The sequence below is a fragment of the Spea bombifrons genome, chromosome 5, assembly GCF_027358695.1.
Source record: "Spea bombifrons isolate aSpeBom1 chromosome 5, aSpeBom1.2.pri, whole genome shotgun sequence".
Lineage (NCBI taxonomy): Eukaryota > Metazoa > Chordata > Amphibia > Anura > Pelobatidae > Spea > Spea bombifrons.
In genome coordinates, this window is record NC_071091.1 from 79,169,176 (window position 1) to 79,181,177 (window position 12,002).

At 40.2% G+C, this 12,002-nt stretch overlaps 1 protein-coding gene across 1 annotated transcript in view; it reads left to right on the top strand.

Annotated features, from left to right (window-relative positions):
* The first annotated feature begins 9,955 nt into the window (after positions 1-9,955).
* Positions 9,956-12,002, top strand: part of COLEC12 (collectin subfamily member 12) — a 58,021-nt gene continuing 55,974 nt past the window's right edge. The window contains exon 1 of the mRNA XM_053467063.1: positions 9,956-10,529. Within this exon, the coding sequence (XP_053323038.1) occupies positions 10,523-10,529 (7 nt within the window). The 5' untranslated portion in view covers positions 9,956-10,522. The remainder of the gene's footprint in view (positions 10,530-12,002) is intronic.

The following is a 12,002-nucleotide window of genomic DNA, read 5'->3' on the forward strand; positions in this document are numbered from 1 at the left end:
GTAATTTTAGAAGGCCTTATGGACGCATAGAAAATCCTGATTTGTGTTTGGCCCCATTTCCATGACAATCACAACAGAGAGTTTCATTAAAAATCTGACGTAAATGCTCATTTTCTAGGTGTCATTTCCACGTTTTCTCCAATTCCATTCTTAGTCCAGTAATCCAACATTTTTGAGGGCTATAAAAATCGAATTACCAGAGTTCAGGAAACATTTACCACAGATGATGTTTAAAGACAAAATGAGCTCTCAGTAAGAGGAGATGAATTATAACAACGATTCTTCATTATTGTTACCATAACTTTGGTTTCTCAGACTCTCGGAAAATGTTAATATTTAAACCTCTACACCAGTTTAAGTTTAGCTTTAAGGTTTTGGTTGCCATGATTTCATGTTCTTATATTCTACACTCCTTCCAGTTACCAACAAAAAACTAATTACTGAAAAAATAGTGCACCATAGATATAAAATAAAATAAAAAGTCCCATCCAACTGAACACAGTAAAGCGTGCAAATTAACATTTGGTCATTTTTTTTGTTTAATATTAATATATAACATTCTTTCAAAAAAAAAGGTGAGGCTTAGTTCACCAATGAGTGGTGTGAAAATGGGACCACGAGGGGGGGGCATTGCGTTACATCTTATCCTAAGGTTATTTTTAACAGATTAAATAATGCATATTAAGGTTTTTACATTGGACACTAAACTGTCTCTTTAATGTCCCTTTTAACACTGATTAGTGAACACCGCCACATAAACCACCCACCCTCAGAGTAAATTCATAATGTGCTCCTCAAAGGAGTTGGGAGTGATATACTTCAAACTAAAGGATCAAATTGAATCATATCTTCTCCAAAGCCAAAATTGCCATTAAATTACTGTTGACAATATCTAGGGCATTAACATTTTCTACTGCAGACATTTGCAGAGCTGCCATGTTTACACACAGAACACTTTTATTCAACATATCCTGGACATTTTGTCTTCATGCCAAAATAGTGTGGGAGTTTACCATGTCCTAAGCACTTGGCACATGGAGAAAAAATAGCCGGTGTTATTTATGGAAAAAAAATATTTATGCCTAAATTTTAGAAAGGAGCACATTAATATACAACCCTTGGAAGCCAAGCCTTTTAATTATGTGCATGTTTCTATACATGTATATTACATTATAATGGGGGATACCTTCTAACAAAGTTATGTCTATTGAGGGACAAACTACGAGCATTTTTACAATACGCCTTTCTCCCAACATTTGAAGTGGCCAAAGGGGGAACATTTTTTATTTTAGGACAGATGCATGGTTAGGGGACTTTTAGTTTGTCTTTTTCACCCGTTTATCTGAGTAAGGCATTAGAATATTCGTTTTATTTTATTTTAACCACATTTCCTGATAGAGACAGAGAGATCTGGGGCCAAAAGTGACTATTACCCAAAGAGGGATATTTGGGAGGTATGGGCTGCTACTTGCTTTACGTGTTACTAGTGAGTTTGAAGCAGCTACTTTATAAATCCTACTTAAAAAGAAAACCCTTCATCTGAGGAGTGTTGCACTTGGCTATATACTTAGTGTTCTGCAGACGTAAACTTTTTTTTTTTTTTTAAAGTGTGTGGCTTGGAAAATTGGCATCTAAGATCTGGTGTTTTTTTCCTTCAAAAGGCTGTGGTTGGTAAAATGTCGTATTTGAAAAACAGGGAAACAGAAACTGACTTCTCTGCATTGAATATTTAATCAACTGAAGTTAATCATACCAAAATTGTTTCATAAACACTAATGACTTTGGGTGGATGTTGAAATATTCTATAGCAAGATTTGTGTGCTGGCAGGAAGCAATGACAAAAAGTCCACCCTAAAACCTTCTAGTGTAAGACTTTTGTGTGGGGTGAGTGGCTGCTATGGACAATACAACGAGGTAAGTGGTAAAAAAGTCATAGTAAGACTTGTTGCAAGGTATTAATGGGCAGATGAGACTGCCATGTGATTATTGAGACAAATACCGTATTTTTCGCTTATAAGACGACCCCCCAAAATCTAAATATTAATTTAGGAAAAAAACAAAAAGCCTGAATATAAGACTACCCTATAGGAAAAAAAGTTTTACTAGTAAATATTAATTCAGGTAAACAATATTTTCATATTTAATAAAAGCTATGATTGAGAAAAATATATATTTTTTTATTTCCTTTTATTTGCCAACCTGCCCCCCCAGTTATGCACATCTGCCCCCAGGGTTGCCACTCTGCCCCCAGAAATGCCTTATACCCCCTATTTGCCACTCTGCCCCTGCACTCTGCTAACAGCAATCACACTCCTATCAAGCCAAGGCAGCCAGTGCATGCTGGAACCTGGGGATGAGTACAGCCTCCCTATGCCATGCTACCACCACCACCCCCCTTACACATCCATACTAACACACACACACTCATTCACAAACATTTAAATACTCATTCATTCCATTAATCACACATACTTGACACATTAATCACAAACCCCCCCACCCCCCACCCCCTTACCTGAACTGCAGATCTCTCACTCGAAGACTTCTGCAGGGGCCTGGCTGTGCGAGCAACTTCTCTGGCCCCGCCCCCAGAGGAAGGAGGGGGGAGGCAGAGTTATGTGACACTCTACCAGCTTCCTGTTGCACGCGACCAAAGCCCGGTAAGCAGCATGGCCCCAGCGGACATTTTGAGGTCTGATTAGAAGACGACCTCGATTATAAGACGAGGGGTGTTTTTCAGGGCATTTGCTCTGAAAAAAACCTCGTCTTATAATCGAGCAAATACGGTATATCCATCCTAGTATATAAAGCTACAGATTATGTCATTGTGTAAAAAAAAACACTGGGAGAAAACTATGAATAAAGAGAAAAAAAGGTTTTTTGCCATTTTTAGCTTATTTTTGTTCATTCATGACTCCACTTTTCAATGTTTAGTGTTCCCACACAAATTTTATATATATTTTTTTAAGGACAGATAAGGCTTTCTCTTGCTTCCACTTTTTGTATAGTATATTTTATTGTTGTTTTTAATATTATTAATTATTTATTAAATAATGTCTTAAAAAGACATCAAGGATCTTTCTTGGATGGTACCCGTTGTCATGTATCTGCAGGTCCACTACCTCTTGCTGCTTCGTCCAGGCAGTTGTGGAACAGGCCACATCACCAGCCTCAAGTAGATGGTACACCGCATCCAGTGACACGAGGGCAATTTATGTCACATCTTTGACCTGGAGTACATTAAAACTCCACATGGAGGCTGCAGAATAGGCTGCAGCTGCGGATGGGTGTGTTCAATCGGTCCAAGGAACATTCTCTATGGTGGATAGTTTGGATGGACATATCAGGCCTGTAGTCAATCACCTCTAATGACTATGAGGAGCCTGTTACATGCAGACTTATTTAAACCCTGCTAACCCTCACTACTTTGCTTGTGGATTGCCAAGCTGTGGTACCTGTCCACGTGCAGTTACCAACTAGTTCTTGCTACAGATCATTGTGCCACTTGAACTTGCTTGGATGGGGCAGGAAGAGGTAGGGGACCCCCAGGGGCCTTACACCCCTTATGATGTCACTAGAGTCTTTATTACTCTTTATGTTTTGTTTAATTTTTATTTTTTTAAACTATTTTTACCTTGTTCTCTTTTTAAATATTTACAGTATATCTTTTGACTTTGATCACCACTGCTGCTGGTTCATTGCACTGCTTTGCTGATCACAGTACGTGTGATCAGCCTGCAGGGGAAGCTCATCAGAGGTTTTCACTGTGAATGTTTTTTCCGGCGGTGTCAGGGCTTTCACGACAGAGAATGTCGGAACAGAAATTTCTCAGCTATTATTCAACTCGTGTTGAATGCAGTTACATCAGATAAGTAAGCAGGAAGCTAGTGATGCTACTTCCTGCTGAAAGGGGAGGCACTAGGCTGTCTAATGAGAGCCTGGTCTCCTGCGTACCCCCCAGTGTTGCAAAAACCACCTGGGTTACCTAGGGCTTGTTTCTGAAGAAGTAATAGTATGTCTAAAGGGTCAGAAAGGATTAATGTTCTGGCTTTCCAACAACATTGTTTTGGCCTTGTAAAAAAATAATACATTGCCTATAAATTATTCCAGGTTCTAGCTGCTACTAAACACACAACAAAAGTCTTGTGAAATGTAATTATGTTCAAGACAATAGCACAACATGATATCATCTATAGGGAAACTGTGTACTCTAACAAATTGTTTAGATGATAAAATGCACAAAGTTAACAGAAATGTATAAAAATTCAGATTATGCAAAATGCACAATGACATAAAGTTATATTGTACCTGTATTGTAAATGTAAAATAATGGCCTTCTTGGAAAATAGATTTGAAAGTGTCAAATGCTAATAAATGTAAGGGGATGAATTTTGCAATTAGAACCAGGAGGATACACGGTTAAGAACTCATCAACTGAGTTGTCTAGGGCAGTGGTTCTCAACCCGTGTACCCACATTTGTCTTTGGTCATTAAGTCGCAACCCAAAAATAATTTCATTTCTGAAACATTATATTTTATTCCATAAAACAACTTGTGCAGTATTCCACATATATGTGTATATATATACCGTATTTGCTCGATTATAAGACGAGGTTTTTTCCAGATTTCCAGGTTTCTGAAAAATACCCCTCGTCTTATAATCAGGGTCGTCTTATAATCAGACCTAAAATAGGTCTGATTATGAGACTAAGATCCAGATCCCCCGCAGCGATGCAGGGGACCTGGATCCTCCTGTGTTAACCCCCCCCCAACTTACCGGTGCTTCTGAGTCCCCAGTGCTTAGTCCGGGCTGCGTGTAGAGCTCTACACGATACAATCGCGTAGAGCTCTACACGATACAATCGCGTAGAGCTCTACACGATACAATCGCGTAGAGCTCTACACGATACAATCGCGTAGAGCTCTACACGCTGCCCAGGCTAAGCACTGGGGACTCAGAAGCACCGGTAAGTTGGAGGGGGGGCATAACACAGGAGGATGCAGGGGACCTGCATCCTCCTGTGTTATGCCCCCCCCCAACTTACCGGTGCTTCTGAGTCCCCGGTGCTTAGTCCGGGCAGCGTGTAGAGCTCTACGCGATTCGCGTGGAGCTCTACATGCTGCCCGGACTAAGCACCGGGGGCTCAGATGCAGGGGACCTGGATCCTCCTGTGGTATGCGCCCCCCCAACTCAGAAGCACCGGTAAGTTTGGAGGAGGGAGGGGGGGTGTTAAATTGGGGGTGTGAGGCATTTCTGGAGGCAGAGTGCTCTGTGAAATGCCTTTTAACCCCTTTAATGCCACTCTGCCTCCTGAAATGCCTTAAACCTCCCTATATGCCACTCTGCCACATAATATGCCTTTTAACCCCCTAAATGCCAGAGTGGCATACAGGGGTATAAGGCATTTCTGGAGGCAGAGTGGCACATAGGGGGTCAAAAGGCATATCATGGGGCACAGTGGCATATAGAGGGTTAAAAGGCGTATCATGGGGCACAGTGGCATTTAGAGGGTTAAAAGGCATATCATGGGGCACAGTGGCATATATGGGGTATAAGGCATTTCTGGGGCAGAGTGGCAAGCCTGGGGGCAGATGTGCATAATTGGGGGGCAGGTTGAAAAAAAAAAAGGAAATAAAAACAAAATATTTTTCTCAATCATAGCTTTTCTTAACAAACAATTGTTCACATAGTTTACATGAACTAACATTTACTGGTAAAACTTTTTTCCTACAGGGTCGTCTTATATTCAGGCTTTTTCTTTTTTTCATAAGTCAATATTCAGATTTTGGGGGGTCGTCTTATAATCAGGGTCGTCTTATAATCGAGCAAATACGGTATATACATACACTTTTTAAACAGTAAACAAATGGATACTTTGCACAATGAATAATGCAGTAATCACAGCGCTAGTGAAAATTAATTGTGCAATAATCACAGCGCTAGTGAAATGAAAGTGCCATTGAGGCAAAACCCAATAAATAAATAAACAAATGGTCATTGAAACATGTGAGGTAGAACTAATGGGAAAACTGGGGATGCTTTTGAGGAGGTCATGTTCAATGTCCATTCTGTTTCTATGCTTTGTCTTTAACTGAACCAGAGTTCATATGGCTTCATATGACTTCACATGACTTGTCCACAATGCCATTTTCTTTTTGAAAGCCTCGATTTTTTTCAGTCTATGCAAAATGGGGGTGAGGGAGACAGGGGTTGTGGTGTCTGGGTAACTGGGGCTGAGATGGTGCACAGGGGCTGTGGTGGTGGGGTAATGGGCTGAGATGGTGCATAGGAGCTGTGGTGGCGAGTAGGGGACAGGGACTGTGTTGGGGGGCAGGGACTGTGATGGTGGATAGGGGCTGTGGTGGGGGTAACTGGGGATGTAGTGGGGGTAATAGAGGATTTGGTGGGGTAACAGATGCTGTGTCCTAGTGGGGGACAGAGGCAATAGGAACAGCAGAGCAGATTATATATATGTATATATATATATATATATTAAACAAAAGATATAGAATGTAACGCACTCACTTGACTGGAAGCAGTTGCAATATGCCCGGGTGCTAACAATCCAAATAAAGTTGATGCACTCAGCGGGTCTTCTTTTTATAAAATGTATTGACTTGGTGACGGTCCAACGTTTCGGCCCTCAATGAGCCTTTCTCAAGAAGCAATATACATATATATATATATATATATATATATATATATATATATATATATATATAAATAATAAGTACACTAAAAAAATATATACTTACCTCAGAAAAGATGAGGGAGTGGAAAGGCTGTCCGCGGGCAGCAGGAAGAGGGGAGGAGCAATCAGAGAAAAACTTTATTCAGCTCCCACTAGGAGCAGACAGCGACCGCAAACCAATCAAGCAACTTGCTTTGCAGTCGGGGAGTAATACTAAAGTACACGCCGGACCGGAGGCTGCCTGATGGCCCTGATTGTTGCGGCCGCGGTCCTGACAGCCTGCGGCTCGCGGATTGCCGCTAGAATGTGTAAGGCAGCCCCAGAAAAGTGACATTTTCCCGGTATGCCTCCAGTCCGGCCCTGGTCTAGGGTATGTTTATTTAATAGCTTAGAGAAGATATCTTAACATGAAAGAGCAGGATATTTTTTTTTCTAGAAGACTATATTCTAGTTTATGTGTTATTTGCACCAAAAGTATGAGATCCATTCTAAATTCACAGGTATTTTTTTCAATAACATGGAACATGGAATTTTTGAAAAAATGGAACGCATGCATCTAGAGATGACAACAAATTATGTAAGGATGTGAGAGTTACTTGTTGATAATAGACTTCTGAAAAGTATACCTTTTAGGCAATTGCTGCAAATCTTGTAATCTGGTATTTGAAGGGGAACAAGTGTATTGGTGATTGGAAAGGATTAAAAAACTTATTTAAGTAATGAAGGGAAGAAATCAAGTGTACGTGGGGAAATGATTATCATATACAAATATATTTATAGAATTTTGCAGGTGGTAAAGGAGCAGTAGTCTCAGGGCCAACATATGCATTCATTTTATGTAGTCACCAGAAATTATGCCTTCTGGTGCTTTTATTATCCAAAAGTGTGAGTATCACCCTCATATTCACATAAACCTTTCATTGTTTGGCTATTCTAAAACCCTACCTTATCTCTAACTATACATCAGCTACCCTTGACAAGACTACCTATTAACCGCAAGCTCATAATTAATAAAATTAATAAAATATATAAGGAAGAATCCCCCCCCGCCATGCTCCAAGTCCAATTCTCCCTTTTCTTGGTGGAGGCCTAGAGAGTAACGGTTTCGCTTATGCTGTGAAAAAGAGGGTGAGCACATCCCAACTTAAATACTCAGCCCAGACCCCCAACTACCCCTCTAAATTGTTGCTGTCATAACTCTTTGCCAATATCCACTTAAAGGCTGCTCCTTCCTGCTCTTACACCTACTGTATGCGGCTCCAGGGCTCCTCTTTTGGTATTTTTGCATGTGATTTTGTATTTTGATTATCCAAACAAAATTACACTGTTTAAATATGCCATGCATGGGGATAATCTAATTTGTTCTTCACAAACTCGTGTTTAAAACTAGGGAATGTGAAAGTTAAACTTTGAAGACCCCCAAAGCAATAGATTAGCTGTTAGGAAATGCCTTGTTTTCTCCAAGTAAATCAACACAGCATTTTACTATGCAAGAATGACACAACTAATGTTATTTTTGCCAAACGGCACACCACTGGAATGTGATTAATAAGCCCGGATCAGACACATGTTACTAAAGCCAAGCAACTATGTTGCCTGTCTAAATTATCTCATACTGCTCACATCTGGGAGTAACACTGCAGAAATCTGATTTTATTCACATTTCTCAGGAATAAAGTGTAGAGTGCTCTTTTTATCGTATTATTCATATTGCAATTTATGCAGTGATTTCAATTCGATTGCTAGAGATAGATTTATCTATGGCATTGAATAAGAGTCCATTGCTAAGTTCCAAAAGGACCTGGGGCTAAAGCCCAATAATAATTGTGACATATGCTGAAGAGACCCTTATTCAATCACTATGAACCACAGGTACTTCCCATCCGCCATATGCATTTCAAAAAAGATGTTGAAAGAGAGAATTGGGTAAAGTTTTTGGTAGATGGTATTTTGTGTTAACTATTCACAGTGATGCCTCTCATCTTTCCAGGTATATCTTTCCAGGTATAACTAACAGGCAAATAACTTCTCCCTCTGCTGCTTTTAGGTTTTATAGATTATTTTTGGGAAAAAAGGATGACATATGCCCCCAATTACAAACTGAACCACTACTAATGCCAAATACAGATCACACTTGAGTTAAATATTGACCATGAAACATATTATTCCATATGTGACTTCAAATCGGTGAACATATATTGAAATAAACTTTTTGCCCCAGACATAATAGGGATTGATTTTTAAAGACATCAGAAGAGACATTCTCCTTGAAGTATCATCACTATCTCTCATTAAATGATGGATCCATTTTACAGCAGGGCAATAGAGTGTCTTCCCTATTCTAGCTTTGAATGAGGACATTGTTAGCAATATCCATTTTTATAATCCCAAAAAAGGTAGGCTGAGATTTTACATGAGGTCAGCATGCCTGGACCTTATGCCTAGGTTTATTCACTCAAAGGTGAGTTTGTAGGATAGTTCATTTTATCTTGCAAATGTTGCTAGTCCTCAATATTCATTATGAGACCCCCACATCAGGATGGCCTACGTTTAAGCATTGCTGCTTTCAGTGAAGAGAGGCTCAGGTGATTGTAATTAGATATTTTTGTTATATGTAGAAAACAGCGAAAATTCATCATGTCTGAAATGGTCCAGGATTGCTATAATATATGGAGCAATAATGTGCAAAATCAGAATAACATTTATGCAATCAGAGCCATTAAATGGTAGAAATGTTATGCTGTGGCATAATTGCATATGTGGGCATTCCCAGAGTTTGAAGAGGTCATTATTTTGCTAGTATTGGGAGCTGAACTCCCTGCTTGAATACAGGTGGTTCAGTTTAGGATACCTTAAATTACTGAGGCAGGGATTCTGCAAGGTAAGGCATTGGACTGGTCTCAGTTACGGAAACTTTGGAATGTTCTCCAAATGGCCATCGTTGTGCCATTTTAATGTTAGTCCTGGTAACTAGCCCATGTGTAATAATATGGCATAATATGGCTTTTTTTATATAAGATCTATTTTGCCTTAAAGCTGCACCGGTTTGCATTTTGTTAAAATTCTGCACTATTCGTGAAGTGGTTAAATGCAATCCATTCATGCTTTTAATTTGGGAAACTAATGAAATCCAGGCAGCTCTCTTCCTAAACCCCTCTGCCTGTAAGATACAGTAACCTTATACATTTCCTTTCCTGGTGCTTCATCTTCTCCTCATTTTTCCTATAGATTAGGAGGAATTTGAGAGGAAGGGCATGTGATACCCCCATCCTGTTTCCCTTCTTCATATCATGGCTAGCCACATATCTAATTGACCTCCTACAGTGACACCCTGCCTGAGGAGACCTCAGAGGGGAGGAGATGGGCAGGAGGCAGGGGAGTGTCACAGATCCAAGATATGTGTACAAAAAGCACATGGTTTCAGAGTGTTTTTGCAGACCTGCATTCTTAGCCTCAGCAAGTTTAGTAAGAACATAGATGAGAGATCCTGCAAAACTTCAGTCTACAACTCCCAGCCTGATCATCAGAGTAGGAGGAGAGCTCAGCATCAAGCCTGCCTGAGAGCTGCACTCATCTCCTGCGAGCTGCACTCATCTCCTGCGAGCTGCACTCATCTCCTGCGAGCTGTCTTAGGAGGAAAAAGTCTTCTTATTGAGCAGCTGTGCTGTGTCTCCAGAGCTCCATCAGAAGGGACAGCTTGCAAAGCAAGCAACTTCTCCATCAGGTGGCTTCAAGTAACATGGAAATGCAGTAATCCAAAAAGGGACTAAATTCCAGCCTGCACCTCATTAAACAGCCCTGTCTCCTGCGCGATCGCCCCCTCTTACAACATGAAAGGTACAGTAGGGGGGCTTTTAACACCATTGGGACTGTGCCAGCTGGGATACTCAAGAAAGACATGGGGTTGGCAGCAGTTAACTGTAATACCACAGGGCTGTATTCACAAATAGAGAGGGTTATGGTTTTAACTCCTTGCCTTAACTAGTCATTATGAAGGACTATGCCCAGTGAGCTTCTGCTGCAAGAAGAACTTGGCTGGCCCTGTGTAATGTATAGTGGAACCTATGAGACTTACACATTGAACTATACATTATACAGGGGTAGCTCAACCTTTCTTTCTAAAGGAACCTTGCAGTTGGGGCTTCATATTGAATTGTAAAATGAGCTCTCCTGTCAGTGCTATAACCTCTGCTTGGGTTGAGGACTTGTTGGGGATGAGATATATTTTGTGTGGATGGGGGCAGGGTTTGAAAAGGTCTGTAGAACATCATTAGATTGTCCACCAGGGACCCCAGTTAATGTCCACCATGAACAATTTTGGTTCCTACCCCTGGGTAGGGGGATGGCCAGAATATGCAGATCCCGATGGTATACTATTGCTTGTTTTTGTTCTCTGAGCTGTTTTTGAACATGGGCTGAAGTTTTCGTGATGTGCTGTGTTTGTTTCAGCACATCTGGAAATAGTTTGGTGCCAGTGGAGGCAGAACTGGCTTGTGAAATAAATTTGGCATCCATCTATTCAGGATCCTCTCGCTGGAAAATATTTGCTTCTTACATTTATGAGATCTGAGACAAAAAAGTAGATGTTACATGTTTGGAACATGCTGGTTTAATTAAACCATAAGTGCATCCTCTCCCGCAAAAAAATACAGCCGGAGGAGATTTTGCTTAACTTTGGGTAGATTCTAGGAAAAAAAAAAAGATTAGACTGTAAAATATTATTAGCTGTACAGTATTATGTGTTATTACTTATGCAAAATGTCATACTGTTTGTTGTACAGTTATACAATGCTACTCAGAGTTCTGCATTCTCCATCTGAAGAAGAGACCTCTGAGGTCCTGAATGCTTATGTTACTTTACATGTTTTCTATGTTGGCCCAATAAAGGCTGTCAACGTCTTGAGCGAATACGCTATATCCATTTTTTGCCTACACGACAGTAGTGCTTAGTTAGACGTTAATGTAAAATGATTCTTCTATGGAAATAATTGAATAGTTTTATGGAATTTCTTAAACATTCTGTTTGCCGTGAATAATATAAACGGTTATTCTACATATAAAGGTACTTGTACAGCGTGTTCTGTGTACCAGCCACGTATATATGAGATACACCGAATCTGCGCTTCTGGCAGAACTGTTAAAACTAATTTAAAGGCATGGTATCATTGTAAAAAGTTCTGCAACCTGTCCATCATTAATCATACCCAGAGTGTGTTTTCAGGTTTCTTTCAGCTGAACTCACAGATCCCTAATTTAATTTCAACATGACTTTTCGAATCCTGTTTTCACATCAGATCTAGTTTTCTCTCA